Here is an 18,727-nt window from a genome sequence, read left to right on the forward strand (position 1 = left end):
TTTGCTTGACAGTTCCTAACTTAAAAAAGAGAGAGAGGGAAAGAGAGAGAGTGAGAGAGAACTACAACCAAGCCTTGAAGGCAAAATGATCAAACAGAATCGGAGCTAGAATGGAACACCTCAGGCTTGGAGTCCCATGACAACCTTGCTGGGGACCATGAGTGGCCCTCAATCCTTCTCAGCCTCATGCCACATATGTGAAATAAGGGTGGTGACACCCACCTCCTCAAGTGCAGAGCAGTGCAGACAATGGGGGAAACAGTGTACTGATCTGCTATCTGTGCACAGAAATGTATTCATTTAAGCCACAAGTATTGTTTGAATATGTGAAAACCACATTAGACGCTAGGGATAAGAGACAGATTACAGCCCAGTGGACAAGACAGATAAGCCAGAGGTTTCTCACACTGTGCCAAGTGTTGGGATGGGGTCACAATGGAAGTCATAAGAAACCCCAGAGGGGCCACAGAGCTCAGTAGGAGGGCCAGAGGCTAACACCTGACGGATGAGAGGCGTTAGCCAGAAAATGGATGCCTAGGGAAGGAGTTGACTATAAACATCACGCGGCTATGCAGATAATGCATGGACAGCAATAATTACCCAGACTTGGGCTTTAGCACCCACAGGGTGCCAGAGAAGTGAAAGGGCTTATGTGGACCTTCCAACCTTCTAGCTGGCATTATGAGAAGTGGTGGTACTGAAAGACTTCAGGATAAAGCATCATGTCTTAAGAAAAGGTAAGCGTAGGCTGGGCACAGTGGCTTACACCTATAATCCCAGCACTTCAAAAGGCCGAGGCAGGCAGATCACCTGAGGTCAGGAGATTGAGACCAGCCTGGCCAACAGGGCGAAACCCCATCTCTACTAAAAATACAAAATTAGCTGGGCATGGTGATGTGCACCTGTAGTCCCAAATTATTCGGGAGGCTGAGACAGGGGAATCTCTTAAACTCCTGTCTAGGCGGAGGCAGAGGCTGCAGTGAGCCAAGATCACGCCACTACACTCCAGCCTGGACAACAGAGCAAGACTCCATCTCAAAAACAAAGAAAAAGAAAAAGAAAAGTGAGTGTGTATAAAGAAAGGAAATATAGCAAAGTGTTAACAGTTGGTAGGCCAAGCATGGTGGCTCATGCCTGTAATCCCAGAACTTTGAGAGGCCAAGGCAGGCATATCACCTGAGGTCAGGAGCTCGAGACTAGCCTGGCCAACATGGCAAAACCCCGTCTCTACTAAAAATACAAAAATTAGCTCAGCGTGGTGGCAGGTGCCTGTAATCCCAGCTCCTTGGGAGGCTGAGGCAAGAGAATGACTTCAACCTGGGAGGCGGAGGCTGCAGTGAGCGGAGATCATGCCATTGCACTCCAGCCTGGGGGACAAGAGCGAGCCTTCATCTCAAAAAAAGAAAAAAAAATTGGTATTTGGCTATTCATTATACTATTCTTTAGAATTTTCCATAGATTTGAAAATTTCCAAAATGAAAATGTTGGGAGTAGGAATGGAAGCCAGAGTAATACAGAAAGAAAACCTGTTTTACACCAAGACATTGCACTTGCAGCAAAAAATTCATTTTACAAAATGCAGTATTAAAAATACAGCCAAGCATTTGGGAAGGGGAGGGGACAGCAGGGCAGGGCAGGGCAGGGGAGAGCAGGGCAGGGCAGGGCAGTGTAGGGCAGAGCAGGGCAGGGGAAGGGAGGGGAGGGGAGGGGATGGGATGGGATGGGATGGGAGAAGGAAAGAAAGGGGAAGGAAAGGAGAAAGGAAAGGGGAAAGCGAAGAGGAAAGGAAAGGGGAGAGGAAAGAAGAGAGGAAAGAGGAGAGGAAGGAAAGAAGAGTAGAGAGAAGAGAAGAGGGAAAGGAAAGATAAAAGGAGAGGAAAGGGGAGAGGAATGGGAGAAGGGAAGGGAGGGGAGACTAGAGGAGAGGAGACGTGAGAGGAGGGGGAGAGGAGAGGAGAGGAGAAGAAAGAGAGAGAGAGAGAGCGAGAGAGAGAGAGAGAGAGAGAGCAAGAAAGAAGCCAAGCCAAACCCAAGAGACTGGATGGCTGAAAGAAAAATGAACTCTAAGACCCCTTCAGCCTCTCATACTTGTTGACTAAGTCATCACCACAAGGAGTGGAGGAGGCTCTGAGGTGAGCAGGAGACCAGCCGCTGTCACCACCAGTACCTTTACCAGCAGAGCCAGGATTATCTGTGTTATTATTCTAACAAACAATTCTAGTGAACTCACCTGAAGTAATCGCAGGACGCAGCCAGCAGGATGCGATGGGCCTCGATGTGTCTGCCCTCTACCACCAGCACAACATCGAAGAGGATCCCGCTGTCCCGGAGAGCTAGCAGCCCTCGGAGCAGGGCCTGGGAGTGCTGTGCACTTCGGTAGGTGTTGTTCACGCAGTGTGGGTGGGAGGGCTGTGCAGGCAACTTGCAGAGCTGGGTGAACTCCTGCTCCTCCGCCATCCTGACAGCCACAAGATCCCTTACCACTGCGGCCTGTCAGCTGACAAAACAGAAAGGGGACGGGGTGAGCAGGTAGGCATCAGCCCACCACATACGGACTGGCTAGCTCTGTGGCTCCCCTTGCTCCTGTGCCTCCCTCAAGCTCATTTGTTTTCCCTCTGATCCCAAATCCCCTAATTCCCTCTCCCCTCCCACCTCTGGTCCAACTTCCTGATGGCCTTCTTCCTGATGACCTGTGTCCCATCCTGCCCAAGACCCTTCATCCCATTTTATGTTCTTCAGCATCAAAGTCGAACAGAAGGGTTTGGGGAAACAGACTGACCTGGGTTGGAGCCCCACTTCACAGAGACTTACAACATAACCAACCTGAGCCTGGAGTTCCCCAACTGTAAAAAGAGAAATAAAAGTACCCATCCCATTGGGGTATTCTAAAATTGGTAAAACAATAAATATAAAGCATAAGCACACGCCAGGTTCTCAAGAGTTCTTCTTCCCTCCCATTGAGAATGAATAAAATTAGGTTCTTCCCCATAGTAATGGTTGCATAAAAATGGCAAGACCTGAGTAGGGTCGGGAGACAGAGCCAGGAGTCTGGGAGGTGGGTGCCAAGGGGTGATATTTCCAGGGCCTACTTCCTTTTACTGAGATTCTGAGAGTCAAGCTCAGTAACTTTGATTGAACCTGATGCATTTAAATTCATCTGCACTGCCTTCTAAATTAAAGGTTACCTCCTAATAATTGAGTCAGTACACTCAAAAACTGCAAACTGATTTGAATAGGTGCCTCAGAAACCTAACCAGTAAAACAAACCTACTGCAAATGCATTTTTGCCATGCACCAACCAAAAGCGACTGTAGACAGCCAGCAGCTCAGGTCAGGGAGTGGCTAGTTCCACACTGCAAGGCATGGCCAAGCTGTAGGCTCTGTAGGTACAGTACAGTCAGCTACAAGATATGAACATCTGTCTTCTTCACCTCACTTCATTCCTTCCTCTCCCTAAAATATGTTTATTCTCCAATTACCTCCAGTCATGCATCACTTAACGTTGGGGATACATTCTGAGACATGCATTGCTGGAGGCAATTTCCTCATTGTATGAATATCACAGGGTACATCTATACAAATCTAGATGGTAGAAACTACTCTACACCTAGGCCATAAGGTAGAGCGAATTGCTCCCATGCTACATACTTGTACAGCATGTTACTGTAGTTCTGAACGAAAAAACCACAAACTGTTTTTCCTCTCCTAACACAACAACCAATACAGAAGACTTTTAACCAAATGTGTGAGAGTTTTTCCCCACCAACAAGCAAGCAATCAATTCTGCCGGATACCAACTGGGTGTCCTCTAATTCACCAGTCCCCAAGCTTTTTGGCACTAGGGACCAGTTTTGTAGAAGAGAATTTTTCCCAGGGGTGGGGGAATGGTTTTGGGATGAAACTGTTTCACCTCAGATTATCAGGCATTAGTTAGATTCTCATAAGGAATGCACAATCTGGACCCCTCACATGCACGGTTCACAATAGGGTTTGTGCTCGTGTGAGAATCTGATGCCACCACTGATCTGACAGGAGGCGGAGCTCAGGAGGTAAGGCTGGCTCACCCTCCAGTCACCTCCTGCTGTGCGGCCTGGTTCCTAACCAGCCACAGACTGGTACAGGTCTGAGGCGTGGGGGTTGGGGACCCCTGCTCCAATTCAGCTCTAAAACTATCTAACTGGTGACAGTGTCAGATCCCACAGGTTGTTTCACCTGTGCTTCTGACCAACAGGCTATACATTAGGGCTCCCACGACCCCCTTCTTGGGTTCAATTAATTTGTTAGAGCAACTCACAGAACTCGGGAAAATACTTATGCTTACTGGTTTGTTATAAAGGGTATTACAAAAGACACAGATGAAGAGACGCATGGGGCCAAGCACGTGGGAAGTGGTGCAGAGACTCCAGGCCCTCTCCAGGAACACCACCCTTTAGAAGTCTCCATGCATTCAACTATCCAGAAGTTTTCCAAACCCAGTCATTTTGAATTTTTATGGAAGCTTCATTATGTAGGCATGATTGATTAAATCACTGGCCATTGGTGAGGAACTTAATCTTCAGTCCCTCTCCCCTCTCCAGAGGTTGAGAGGTGAGGCTGAAAGTCCCAACCCTCTTAACCTGCCTTGGCCTTTCCTGTGACCAGCCCCCATCCTGAAGCTACATAGGGGTTGCTGACCAGCATACAAAAAGGCATCACTTTGGATGCCTTTTTAAAATCCAAAGATTTTAGAAATTGTATGCCAAGAAATGAGACAAGACCAAATATATATTGCACAATATCACAGTACTGAATACTATAGGCAATTGTAACACAATAGTATTTGTGCATGTCAACATAGACAAGGTATAGTAAAAATATGGGACCATCATCCTTCATGTGGTCCAGTGTGTCACTGACTGAAACGTCAATGTGTGGCCCATGATCATATATTTTTAAAACAAAAAATGGCCAGGGATGGTGGCTCACCCCTGTAATCCCAGCACTTTGGGAGGCCAAGGTGGGCAGATCACCTGAGGTCAGGGGTTCAAGGCCAGCCTGACCAATATGGAGAATCCCATCTCCACAGAAAATACAAAATCAGCCAAGTGTGATGGCGCGCGCCTCTAATCCCAGCTACTCAGGAGACTGAGGCAGGAGACTCCCTTGAACCTGGGAGGCAGAGGTTGCAGTGAGCTGAGATCACGCCATTGCACTCTGGCTTGGGCAACAAGAGTGAAACTCCGTCTCAAAAAAGAAATTATGAAAAACAGTAAGTGTGTTAGGTGAATGGGAACAAAAAAAATAGATGCTAATATAAAACTTACCAAAAAGAATAGGTCTCCTTCACTACTGAGGCTCAAGGTCACCCCCTAACCCACTCCCTGGATGCCCTACTGTTTCCCCTCAAACATACTCAGTTATCTGTGTCTGCTCCTCAGTTTGCCTCCTGGACCTGGGACCTCTACCCACCCATCCACTCATTCCTTTCCCCCTCCCTGGGCTGGCTAATCTTTCTTACCAAGGCCCCAGAGATGGCCAGAGCCAAGGTGTATCCCCCGTGACCACCTCTTACGATTCTCTTTTGCCTGGAAACTCTGCCCTATGATAATTCTTCCTTTTCTGACCCCTCCCTTTCATCTCACACACCCTGCTCCAGCCCACGCTTCTTTCCCAAGGGTTTGCATTCTCAGTTTCACCTCCAGCTCAGTGCCTAGTCTAGCTAGTAGCCCTCCAACTTGTCTAGTTTTGTTATTGGTACAGCTACCATTTCAATGTTGGAAATCTCAATGTCTCAATGATATTTTTTTCCTTTTTAACCCACGTGCCCTATGAACACCCTAGTTCCGATTCCTTCGCCTCTCCTCCATCTCAGACACCCTCTACTCCTCCAGAGCCGCAACTCTGGGTCAGACCACAACAATGATGCCCCAACCAGTTTCCCTATCTCTTGCCTCATCCTCCCCAGGCTGCTCTCTTTCAAGCCTTACCTACTCAGCCACATCAGCAGTCCTTAGTCCAAAAGGGATACCTGTCATCCCCTGAACACCTTTAGTCACCCCTTTAGGCCATTCTGTTTCTCTTAGTCCCATATTGGTCAAGGTCTAGCTCAATCACTTCTCCCTCTATCGTTGTACAGAGAACATGATGAATATGCCCCACCACTCAAACCTGCCTATTTATCCACCACAAGGAGATTCCGGCTTCTTGAGGGCTGAGGCTTTATCTCACAAATACCTCAAAAGCCCCCATGGCTGGCTCCACCACTTGCTAATGACAGACTCTGCGCACTTGTCTCATATATCCACGCCTCAGCTTCATCACCACCATGACCGCCACAGAGTCAAGAGGGTCTCCTCTGAGGGTGACCTCCACAACTGACTACCCCAACAGACATGAAGCCCCCAGGTAGATCCTCACCTTCTGTGAGCACAGTAGTGCCTCTGCTCTCTTGGGAAAGGATAAATAGCAGCTACTCCCTAAACACCTACTGCAAGAACAAGTATAGTCAAACAAAAAGACATCTTCTACGGGCAGGCAAAGCACATTTACCAAGCACAATTTAAGAAACTCAGCTAGGGCTTAAGGGGGACATGCCAAAAAAATGAACCAATTCTCTGCTGTGAAGGAGAACAGCACAGAGTGCAACATTTAAAACCACATATATACAGCAAGCACTGGCCATCACCAAAATGTCCAACCTCAGGAGAATAGATGTCATGGCACAGTGATTCGACAGAAAGCTAGGCAACAGTTAAAATGTGCAAAGTGGCCAGGTGCAATGGCTCACGCCTGCAATCCCAGCACTTTGGGAGGCCAAGGTGAGCAGATCACCAGGTCAGCAGTTCAAGACCAACCTGGCCAACAGAGTGAAACCCCATCTCTACTAAAAATAGTATTTTTAGTAGAGATGGGGTTTCACTATGTTGGCTGGGCACAATGGCTCACACCTGTACTCCCAGCACTTTGGAGGCAGATCACCTGAGGTTGGGAGTTCGAGACCAGCCTGACCAACACGGAGAAACCCTGTCTCTACAAAAAATACAAAATTAGCCAGGCATGGTGGTGCATGCCTGTAATCCCAGCTACTTGGGAGGGAGGCTGAGGCAGGAGAATCGCCTGAAACTGAGAGGCAGATGGAGGTTGCAGTGAGTGGAGATCACACCACTGCACTTCAGCCTGGGTGACTGTGCAAGACTCTGGCTCAAAAAAATATACATACCTGTGCAAAGTAGCCCAAGCACAGTGCTGTAATCCCAACACTTTGTGAGGCCGAAGCAGTTGGATCACCTGAGGTCAGGAGTTCAAGACCAGCCTGGCCAACACGACAAAACCCCATCTCTACTAAAAATACTCGTCGGCGTGGTGGCATGCACTTGTAATCCCAGCTACTCCGGAGGCCAAGGCAGGAGAATCACTTGAACCAGGGAGGCAGAGGTTGCAGTGAGCTGAGATCGCACCACTGCACTCTAGCCCTTGAGACAGAGCAAGACTCTGTCTCAAAAAAAAAAAGGTGGGGGGAGCCGGGCGTGGTGGCTCACACTTGTAATCCTAGCACTTTGGGAGGCTGAGGCGGGTGGATCACAAGGTCAGGAGTTCAAGACCAGACTGGCCAACATGGTGAAACCCCGTCTCTACTACTAAAAAATACAAAAATTAGCTGGGCATGGTGGCTCATGCCTGTACTACCAGTGCCACAGGAGGTCAAGGTAGGTGGAGTTCAAGACCACCCTGGGCAACATAGCAAGACCCCTTCTCCACAAAAAAATTAACAATTAAGGCATGGTGGTATACACCTGTAGTCCCAGCTATCTGGACTGAGATGGCCTGAGGTTCACTGTAGCCTCAAGCTCCCAGGTTGAAGTAATCCTCCCATCTCAGCTTCTTCAGTAGCTAGAACTACACCTCACCATTGTGCCCAGCTACTTTTTCAAATTTTCTTTGTAAAGAAGGGGTTTCACTATATGGTCTAGCTTGCAGTCCAGTGGTGGGGTCTTGGCTCACCGCAGCCTTCATCTCCTGGGTTCAAGCGATCCTCCCACCTCCGCCTCCTGGGTGGCTGTGACTACAGGTGCTAGTTGCCACGCCAGGCTAATTTTTTGTATGTTTTGTAGAGATGGGGTCTCCCTACCTATGTTGCCCAGGCTGGTCTCGAATTCCTGGGCTCAAGCAATCCACCCATCTCCGTCTCCAAAAGCTCTGGGGTTCCAGGCATGAGCCACCACGCCTAGGGCCCACTGTCTTTTTTCTCTTTTTTTTTTCGGATGGAGTTTCCCTCTGTCTCCTAGGCTGGACTGCAGTGGCGCGATCTTGGCTCACTGCAACCTCCGCCTACCAGGTTCAAGGGAAGCTCCTATCTCAGTCACCCGAGTAGCTGAGATTACAGGCGCGCCACCACACCCACCTAACTTTTGTATCTTTAGTAAAGACGGGGTTTAAACATGTTGGTCAGGCTGGTCTCGAACTCGTGACCTCAAGTGATTCGCCCGCCTAGGCCTCCCAAAGTGCTGGCATTACAGACAGGTGTGAGCCACCGCGCCCGGCCAGACCCCATTTTCATTTGACACAGCGTTAAGCTAGCCCGAAGCTCTTCCCCAGCGGCATATCCCCAATTCTAGTCATCAAAAGCAAGTTCCCTCTGTTTCTGCTGTTCCAAGTTTTAGTGGGGAGCAGAAAGGAAGCTTTATGCCCCACATAGGTACAAAGTGAAGGTCATAAAATGAATTTTTATGAAGTCATGGATGGCAAAGTCAAAATCATTTTAGAGGAACTTTCGACTCGGTACATTTTACTGAGTAAATATCCTGAGTCCTCTGTGGGGCCCCCGAATGAGCAGTGTCCCCTCAAAGAAACTCAATCCTTGGGAGCATGAAGCAAGGTCGACCACAGAGGCAAAGGGGGCGGCTCGGGTAGAGGAGAGGGAGTGGGTCTTTATTCCCAGCGGGGGAGTCTTCCAAAGGGTGCGCTCATGAAGAATTTCCCAGAGAGCCGACTCCGAGGCCCTCGGCGCACCCAGGCCCGGAGCGAGGGCGCCCAGAGAGGAGCCCAGGCATTAGGTGGAGGCGCCCCGCTGTCCGCCCCAGATCCACTCGGCTCGGCCCGCGCCGGATCTAAAATGGTCAGAACTGGCGGCCGACGTTTCGCACTCCGGTGATTTTGCACTAACAGTGCGATCTCCGGCTCCTCTCAGGAAACCGGGCGAGATGGCGAGGCTGGGCTCCTACAGTCCCCGGTCCCGGCCGAAGGAACTGAGACTCGTTAGGCCGGGCCCCGAGTCGCCCGCCTGTTGCAGGGCCGCCTGCGCAGCGCGGAGGGTCGTGGTCGGGAAGGCCGCGCTCGGACTGGCCGCGGACAACAGGGCCGCGCGGGGGCAAAGAGGCCGGCGCGTCCGCAACCTGGCGAAAGAGGCCTCGCACCTTGGCCCCCGATCCCGGCCTCCACGCGCCCGGGGATCCCGCCAGCCGCGTCCCCGCCACGTCAGGCCGCTGGCTTGCCTCAGGTCGCCGCCCCCGTGCCTCCGGCCCGCGCCCTCCCCGACCCCGCCCCGCGGCCCCCGGAGTCCGCGCCGCTAGCTTGCCCCCGGCCCAGCGGTGCCTGCGTGCCGCCCGCCGCTGGCGTTCGCCGCCGCCGCCGCCGCCGCCGCCGCCGCCGCCGCACGGCCCGCCCGGCCCACGCCTTGCAGCTGACCTGGTGCCGCCGCCAGCCGAGGCCGCACTCGCAGCAGGAGGGAGGCGGGAGGCGGGAGGCGGGAGGCGGGAGGCAGAAGGCTGCAGGCGGCAGGCGGCAGGCGGCAGGCGGGGCGTGTGGCGCCTGTGGGGCAGGGCCTCGGCCGTCACGTGGGAGCACCGCGCAGGCGCAGGGCGGGCCCGTCGGTGCCCTGCCGGGCGGGGTAGCAGCGCCGGGGCGGCTCTCATCCGGCGCTCTGCGATGAGTCCCCACACTAGCGCGGCACCTGGCACCCGGCGGAGACAAACCAAGGAATAAGTGAATTTGCCGAGGGTCGCGGCGTCTGAATCCATCGACTCTTCCCTTGCCTCGGTCCTGCCCTCATGCCCCGGGTCACTCCCTGTTGACCTTCCTCACGGTCTCTCTCCCTCCTCATTTCCTCCCTCACCTTTCCTCAATCCCTCCTTCACTCTCCCCTCCCTCCCTCTCATTTCCTCCCTCTCTGTCTCATCCCGCCATTCCCTTCCTCCCTCCTTCACTCAGTATCTCCCTCCCTGTCTCACTGCCCCATTCCCTCCCTCCCTCATTCCCCTTCCCTCTCTCCTTCACTTCTCGTTCTCCCCTCCCTGCCTGAGTCCCTCCCTCCCTCCCTCTTTCATTCCCCGTTTCCTGCTTCGTCCTCCCCTCCTTAACTCGTTTCCTTCATCACGCACTCATTCCCTCCCTCCCCGCTCCCTCCGCGGTCTGCGCGTATCTCTCTGAGGAAGTCGGTGCCGCTGGCGGTGGCGCGCCCCCTGCGGGACGTTGGGGAGAATCGCTGAACACCGCCGCCGTGAACGGGTGCTAGTTTATGTGCGCGTTCCTGAGATTTTTCAATAAATCTAATTCCCAGTCTTAAGGCCTGGTTCCGGAGGTCCGTGCGGGGCTCTTGGCATTCATTTTTCTCCACCTCACCTCCGAGCGGGTCCCATCCTCCGAGGCGTATCCCTAATGGCTGTGTCCGGAGCTTGGAGCCACAGAGCCTCCTGATAGATGGGATCAGGTTGGAGTGTCCCACTGTGGTTTTGAGAGGGACCGTGAAGGGTGAGGAGTGATGCGGGGAGGATGTGGCTGGAGATGGCTCATAGTTAAAAAGAAATGTGGAAGGGAAATGTAAAAGGAAGAAAACAGAGAAAGGTAATTGCTGTCCTGGCTGAGTCCAGAGATAACTGAGGGTCCCAGACAAGGATCAGGAGACCGGGACTGGCCTCCAGAGGCAGAGATTCCAAATGGGAGAATCTCGCCTCCACAGGATTCCTGACACTGTCTCCCTTCCTGGAATGCTTTTCTTACTCCCAAAGTCCTCTTCTGTTACACAGTAGAGGGGTCCCCTCCTCCGGAAAGCCGTTGTAGGAGGAAGCCTACAAAGAAAGGCTTCAAAGCCTGCAAAGAAAGCAGGCACTGTTGTTGACACAGGTGACAAGGAGGCCTCTGTCACCCAGGCTGGAGTAGAGTGGTGCGATCTTGGCTCACTGCAACGTCTGCCTCCTGGGTTCAAGCAATTCTCCTCCCTCAGCCTCCTGAGTAGCTGGAATTACAGGCACATGCCACCATCCCAGGCTTATTTTTTGTATTTTTTTAGTAGAGACGGGATTTCGCCATGTTGCTCAGGCTGGTCTTGAACTCCTGACCTTTTGATCTGCCCGCCTCGGCCTCCCAAAGTGTTGGGATTACAGGCATGAGCCACTGCACCTGGCTGGTCTTTTTTTTTTTTTTTTTTAAGAGACAGGGTCTCACCCAGGTTGGTCGGGAACTCCTGCCTCAGTCTGCCTGCCTTAGCCTGCCAAAGTGCTAAGATTACTAGCCTGTGGGACCACACCCAGCCAAAGAGAAAGTTCTGAACCTTCTCTTTTTCTAACCATAACAGAGGAGTTTGTAATAAGTGGGCCCAGTCCATAAGGGGGTTTTTGTTGTCTCAACAGTCATTGGTATCATAGATGAGCCAGTCCATGAGTGGAGATGTGACTGTGTTCTGTAGATGACATCCTTGTCACCTGTGTCAACAACAGTGCCTGCTTTCTTTTGACTGTCTTTGCTAGTGGTCTGGATTTGAGAGTGCTGAATCTTTGTGTACCCTCTTTGGAGGATGTCTCTCTCTTTCTCTCTGTCTTTTTTAAGAGACAGAGTCTCGCCCAGGCTGGTCAGGAACTCCTGGCCTCAGGTGATCCTCCCACCTTGACTTCCTGGAGTGCTGAGATTAGAGGCATGAGCCACTGTGCTCAGCCTTGAGGATATCTCTTTTGTCCATGGTTAAGTCATAAAATGCTTATTGGTTTTGGTTCTGAGTTACTTGGAAGGTACCTTTGGTTTACAAGAAGAAAAGTACTGGATGGGCAGTGTGCTGGTAGGGAGGAGTGTTTAGTACTGCCAGGAATATGTACTATCTGTTCTGGCTGAAAACTGATGAGATATTTGAAAGTTTTCTTTTTTTTTTTTTTAATGGCTCTATGATCAGAAGATGGCATAATTGGAAGCTGATATTCTATTGGATCCTGCTTCTCCCATGGGGTCTTCTGGGTCACCTGAAGCCACTCTTCTGGAGCCCCTGCCCCCTACCGGCTCTGCCCCTCTGCTTCCTTTCTGCATTGCCATGATTGCCAAGGATAATGGACAACTTCATTGGCTTCTTTGGAAAACTTGCAGTCTCCCCAAACATGCCTCTCAATTTCTTGAGATGAGAACATCAAATGATGCTGCAGTATTTCGCAGCATAACCATCCACCCCAAAACGTTGTGGCTGAAAACAGATAGCATTTTCTTCACTTCTGAATCTGTCAGTCAGAAATTTGAGCAGGACTCAGCAGGGATGGTTTGTCTCAGCTCCCTGCAGCATCAGCTGCATCCACTCATGCATTTGCATTCAGCTAGCGGCCAAGAAGGGAGGGAAGGTCCAGGATTAGCTAATTCACATGCTGGAGGCTGCTGTCTGACTATATACTGGAACCCTTAGTTCTCCTTTCTGGCCTCTCCACTGGTCTATTTATATGTGGCTTTTCTCTACAGCAGTGTACCTGGACTCTTTTATAGCAAAACATTCTGTTGACCAGGCACAGTGGCTCACGCCTGTAACCCCAGCACTTTGGGAGGCTGAGGTGGGTGGATCACTTGAGGTAAGGAGTTCACGACAGCCTGGCCAACATGGTAAAACCCTGTCTCCACTAAAAATACAAGTATTAGCCAGGCGTGGTTGCTTGTTCCTGTAATTTCAGCTACTCAGGAGGCCAAGGCAGAAGAATAGCTTGAACCCAGGAGACGGAGGTTGCAGTGAGCCAAGATCGTGCCATTGCACTCCAGCCTGAGCAACAGGGTGAGACTCTGTCTCAAATAACAAAACATTTTGTTGATCAAAGCAGGTCACAGGGCCATCCCAGATTCAACAGGAAGGTGTTTAGATTCCACCCCATGTTAAGGTGAAAGAATGGCTGCAAATTCTTTGACCCTCTTCCCAGTGAGAGATTCAGTCCCTATCCTCTCCATTTGCATCTGGTGGGGTTCAATGGATCAAAGAAGGGATGTTATGTGACTTCAGAGACTGAGTCATACTAAGGTGTACATCTCCCACATAGTTCTCTTACATTTTATTTTTAGTTGTTTTTTTTTTTTTTCTTGAGACGGAGTTTCGCTCTTATCTTCCAGGCTGGAGTGCAATGGCACAATCTTGGCTCACTGCAACCTCTGCCTCCTGGGTTCAAGCAATTCTCTTTTCTCAGCCTCTTGTGTAGCTGGATTACAGGTCCTCGCCACCATGCCTCGCTAATTTTTGTATTTTTAGTAGAGACGGAGGTTTGCCATGTTGACCAGGCTGGTCTCGAACTCCTGACCTCAGATGATCCACCCACCTTGGCCTCTCAAAGTGCTGGGATTACAGGTATGAGCCACTGTGCCCAGCCTATTTTTAGTTTTTTAGACAAGTTCACCCTTTGTCACCCAGGCTGGAGTGCAGTGGTGTGATCATAGCTCAATGTAACCTCAAATTCATGGGCTCACGTGATCCTCCCACCTCAGCCTCCAAATAGCTGGGACTACAAGCAATGCCACCATGCCTGGCTAATTTTTAAATTTTTATTTTGTAGAGGTAGGGTTTCATATGTTGCCTAGGCTGGTCTCAAACTCATGGCCTTAAGTAATCCTCCTGCCTTGGCTTCCCTAAGGGCTGAGATTACAGGTGTGAGCCACCACACACAGCCCTACTTGGTTCTCATTGCAGGCTCTCTTCTGCAGATACTTCCTTTCAGTTGCTTCCTCTCATGCCATAAGAAGCACAAGCCAATGGAGAGGCCAGGTATAAGTTCTCAAGTTTGCAATTTTAGCTATGCCCAGACCTCAAGTGATCCCTGCCCAGGCTTCACATCTGTGATTGAAGAAACCTCCAGATAATTCCAGCCTCCATTTATTTGAGGTTGCAGTAGTCATGGACAGACACAAGCTGACAAGCTAGTCCTGCCATGCCTTGTTCAAACTTCCTACCCACAGAATGTGTGAACGCTTTTCATTGGTTATTGTACCCCAAGAAGTTTAGAGTTGAATGTTATGAAGCACCAATAGCCAGAACAGGATTTTGTATCTGCAGGTGGAATGCTGCCATAACAAAAATCTAAAACATGTGACATTGAGTTGGGGACTAAGCAGTGGACAGAAACATGATGGACCTTGAAAAGGCTGCCAGTCAGAGCTTGAAGGAGAGCAAAGAATATGTTTGGAAGCTGGAGGAAAAGGAAACTTTATTATGGAGTGGTAGAGAGTGTAGCAAAACTAATTTGGTAAAGTAGAAAGTAGCAAATTTACCTAATGAACTTATATATTTGGATGAGGAGATTTACAGGTAGTGTGGAAGGTGCCACCTGGTATTTTCTAGCTGCCCAAAAACAAAGATAGGAGGTAGACGAAGTGCTAAAGAATGACCTGGTTTTCAAGGTGATATAAGGGTCTATACCAGCATTTGCAGCCAGCAAATGGGTCTCAAAGGAAGAAAGGGAGAAAGGGCCTCAGACCAAATCTAGGGTACCATCAGGAAAACACACCCTCATAGTAAAGGTGAAGGCAGTGCAATTCTTTTAAAATCAGTTTGGGTCTCCTGTGAATTTTATTAAGGTTCACTCCATTAGACAAAAATTCACACCCACAGATCTTTGAAATAAACCCCTCTCAACCTTGGGCTTATGCAGACTTGATCAAGGGAGAACACACTTAAGTCTCAGAGATTTGGGATTATAGGGATGGTAAGAAAACAACAAAATAAATACTTTCTTTTTAAAAAGTCTCAAAAAAGCTCTTTGATTTGAATGGCTCACTGAGGCACCACCTTAGATCTTTCTGAGGGCTTAAATAATTTTATAATTTCATCTTTTTTAAAAATTAAAGTATTTATGGAGATATAATTAACATACCAAGGGCTGGGCACAGTGGTTCATGCCTATAATCTCAGCATTTAGGGAGGATCATTGAGGCCAGGAGTTTGAGAGCAGCCTGGCCAACATTGTCAGACCCCTATCACTACAAAAAAAAAAAAGGAAAATAATAATTAACATACCATGCAATTCATTCACTTAGAGTAAAATTCAATGAGTTTTAGTATATTCAGAGTTCTGTAACCATCATTGGTTACATCCATGTCAGAAGCTTTGAACCAGAGCAACTCCATCTTGAATAGGGTCTGGGTAAAATAAGGCTGAGACCTTCTGGGCTGCCTTCCCAGATCAAACATTCTTAGTCACAGGATGCGATAGGTTGGCAGGACTGGTATCACAAGGTACACAAAGACCTGCTGATAAAATAGGATCCGGTAAAGAAGCTCGACAAAACCCACCAAAACCAAGATGGTGACAAAAGTGACCACTGGTCGTCCTCACTGCTCATTATACACTAATCATAATACATCAACATGCTAAAAGTCATTCCCACCAGTGCCATGACAGCTTACAAATGCCATGGCAATGTCAGGAAGTTACCCTATATGACCTAAAAAGGGGAGGAACCCTCAGTTCAGGGAAATCCCTGCCCCATTCTTGGCAAACTCATGAATAATCCACCCCTTGTTTAGCATATAATCAAGAAATAACTATAAGTATACTCAGTTGAACAGCCCATGCCACTACTCTGCCTAGGGAGTAGCCATTCTTTTGGGTTTGGTTTTGTTTTGTTTTGTTGAGATGGGAGTCTTGCTCTGTCGCCTAGGCTGGAGTGCAATGGCTCAGTCTCAATTCACTGCAACCTCCGCCTCCTGGGTTCAAGTGATTCTCCTGCCTCAGACTCTTGAGTAGCTGGGATTACAGGCACTGGCCACCACTCAGGGCTAATTTTTGTATTTTTAGTAGAGACAGGGGTTTCACTATGTTGGCCAGGCTGATACTGAACTCCTGACCTCAAGTGATCCACCTGCTTCAGCCTCCCAAAGTGCCACCGTGCCCAACCTTCTTTTTTTTTTAACTTTCTTAATAAATATCTGAGTGGTAGCAAAGCCAGATGCCAAAGTTCTTCACCTGCAGTAGGCATTCCTCAAACACCTACTCACAGTAGACAATTTCTCCTGAAGGCTGTTTCTTCCTCTCTATCTGAGATACAAAGTTCCAGAAGCAGTACTTGGCAATGACATGATTAGGTACAAAGATTCACATGGGGTAAAGGGGCAGCGTGTGGCATCTGAGGGTAGGCAGGCAGTGACTCACCACCTTGTACTCTCTTAGTGTACCCGATGCCTTCATGGCACTCTCTCTGCACTCACTGCCACCCATAAAAGGAACCACTTGGTCGGGCACGGTGACTCACGCCTGTAATCCCATTTTGGGAGGCTGAGGTGGGCATATCGCTTGAGCTCAAGAGTTTGAAACCAGCCTGGGAAATCCCGTCTCTACAAAAAAAAAAAAAAATTAGCCAAAGAGGGGAGGTGAGGTGGGTGGATCACTTGAGCCATGATGGCACCACTGCACTTCAGCCTGGGCAACAGAGAGAGACCTTGTCTAGATTTTAGAAAAGGAAAAGGAGAGAAGAAGAGAAGAGAAAAGAGAAGAGAAAGAAGAGAGAAGAGAGGAGAGGAGAGAGGGGAGGAGAGGGGAGAGAGGGGGAGGGAGGGGGAGGGGAGGAGAGGGGAGAGGGGGAGGGAGGGGGAGGGGGGGAGAGGGGGAGGGAGGGGGAGGGGAGGAGAGGGAAGAGGGGAGGGAGGGGAGGGGAAGGGAGGAGAGAGAGGGGGGAAGGGAGGGGAGAGGGAGGGGAGGGGACCACAACATTCTTTTTACTACACCGGTCAGCCTTATTCAGCATGGGAGGTGCTACATAAGGGTGTGAAAACCAAGATTCAGGAATAACTGGGGCTGTGCCAGAGGCAGGCCTGCAGAGCAGGGAGGCCCAGGCAGAGCTCTGGTGGTGATGATGCGTGGCTGGGCAGAGTTTGTGGCCAAAGCTGAACCTGGGTTAAAGCGAAGAAGCGGCGGTAGTTAGAACACTGTGCCAATACTGGGCTGCTCCTGCTCTGCCGCCTTAGCGGGGACTGTGGTCAGAATTACGGAGACTGTCTGAGAGCAGCACTAGGGCTCTCCCAACTCTGGGGGCCTTTCCCGTGGGCCTCAGGTGTCTGGATCCAAAAGGGGCTACATGTGGGCGGTGGGCCTTGGGCTGCAGCCCACCCGATCCCACCTGGAGACGTGGACGAACTGACAGGGTAATTCCTACCTAGTTCCTGGGCATCGCCCACCCCCCCCCCACAAACCTCGCAATTAGACACCCCTACAGCGGCCCCGCACTGGCCGGCACATAGAGATACAGAGCGCCGACTGCAGCAAGAAGCTTGGTGGGACTGGAGCTCACGGTTGCCGGCTCCTGAACTACATTTCCCAGAAGGCCGAGCTACATACTCGTCGGCGTCGGGACGCAAACACGGGCCCGGGCGCCCTCTGGGAAATGGAGTCCGACGCCTGCGCGGCGCAAAGGCTCCGGGAGGTGTGGTTCGCGATCACTTTGCGGCCGTGTACATTTCTGCGTCGGCTGCAGGCTGCTCTTTGTGGTAGTCGCCGTCCTTTTGTGGAAGTCCCGTCCGCTTACTCGCCCGTCAGTCAGACCGTCGGCGGTCTCTGTCCCCCTCTGGACCTCTCCGCTGGCCACTCCGCGTCCGATGGCTCCGGGCCGCGGAACTTTAGGCCTGGCCCTGGTCCCTGAGCGCGGGTTCGCCCCGAGGAGCGTGTGGCGGGGGTGTGCCGGGGCGTGCGTTCGCGGGGCATGGGACTGAGCCCGGTGTGGGGAGTGGGTGTCTGCGGAGCCGGCCTGAGACCCACTTCAGCCGGGCGCAGGGAGGGGCCTCCGTGGGTGTGACCGTGCAGCTGTGCGAGCGTGGCCGCCCCGCGAGGCTCCGCTGCAGGACCCAGAGCCCCAGGAGCAGGAGTTGCTCCTTTGGGCCTGCCCCGGGTCCGGGAGACTGCAGAACTGCCTACTCCTCCCGGGGAGGCTGCCGTGGCGCCCGTGGAGACCCCTGCCCCGGAGCCAGAGAAGACAGGTACAGTTTCGCTCTGTGTCTGTGCATTTGTATTTGAAGAGACTGAAAGGGAATCTTTCTGCTATGAAATTCTACACTAAAAATGCACGGATGAGAGCTGTGAGAACAGGGATGAGTCTTACCTACACAGTGTTGAACAAAAAGAGAAATACACACAATCCATACAGGGTGATTCAACTTGCAAAGTTCAGAAACTGGCAAAAATGAGTTCTATTGTTTTGCGATACAAAAAACAAAAACAAAAAAAAACATAAAACTGTAAGGATAAACAAGAAAATTATGACTGTAATAGCCAGAGGAATTACTATTCCTCTAAAGGCCTGGGGGATGTGGGCCAATGAAGGAGAGGGGTTGTGATAGAAATGGTTCCCCAGGGGTGGATCACTTGAGATCAAGAGTTCGAGACCAGCTTAGCCAACATTCTGAAACCCCATCTCTACTAAATATACAAAAATTAGCCTGGTGTGGTGACGTATGCCTGTAATCTCAACTACTCGGGAGGCTGAGGCAGGAGAATCACTTGGGCACTGAGGCAGAGGTTGCGGTGAGCCAAAATCGGCCACT

General features: G+C 50.6%; 1 protein-coding gene across 5 annotated transcripts in view; it reads right to left on the reverse strand.

Moving 5' to 3' along the window:
* The window catches only part of LOC110568941 (kelch-like protein 22), a 50,117-nt gene extending 40,402 nt beyond the window's left edge, over window positions 1-9,715 (reverse strand). The window contains exons 1-2 of one of the 5 annotated variants that reach the window (XM_064362840.1): window positions 9,664-9,715; window positions 2,231-2,497 (exon numbers count right to left, since the gene is read on the reverse strand). In XM_064362840.1, coding sequence (XP_064218910.1) covers window positions 2,231-2,457 — 227 coding nt within the window. In that variant the 5' untranslated portion in view covers window positions 2,458-2,497; window positions 9,664-9,715. Of the gene's footprint in view, window positions 1-2,230; window positions 9,056-9,663 lie in introns of those variants that run through there. The other 4 variants (XM_064362841.1, XM_064362839.1, XM_064362838.1 and 1 more) reach the window with 4 other exon arrangements.
* Window positions 9,716-18,727: the final 9,012 nt, after the last annotated feature.

The sequence above is a fragment of the Aotus nancymaae genome, unplaced genomic scaffold (genome assembly GCF_030222135.1).
Source record: "Aotus nancymaae isolate 86718 unplaced genomic scaffold, 86718_ANA_hifiasm-v0.15.2.pri h1tg000049l, whole genome shotgun sequence".
NCBI lineage: Eukaryota > Metazoa > Chordata > Mammalia > Primates > Aotidae > Aotus > Aotus nancymaae.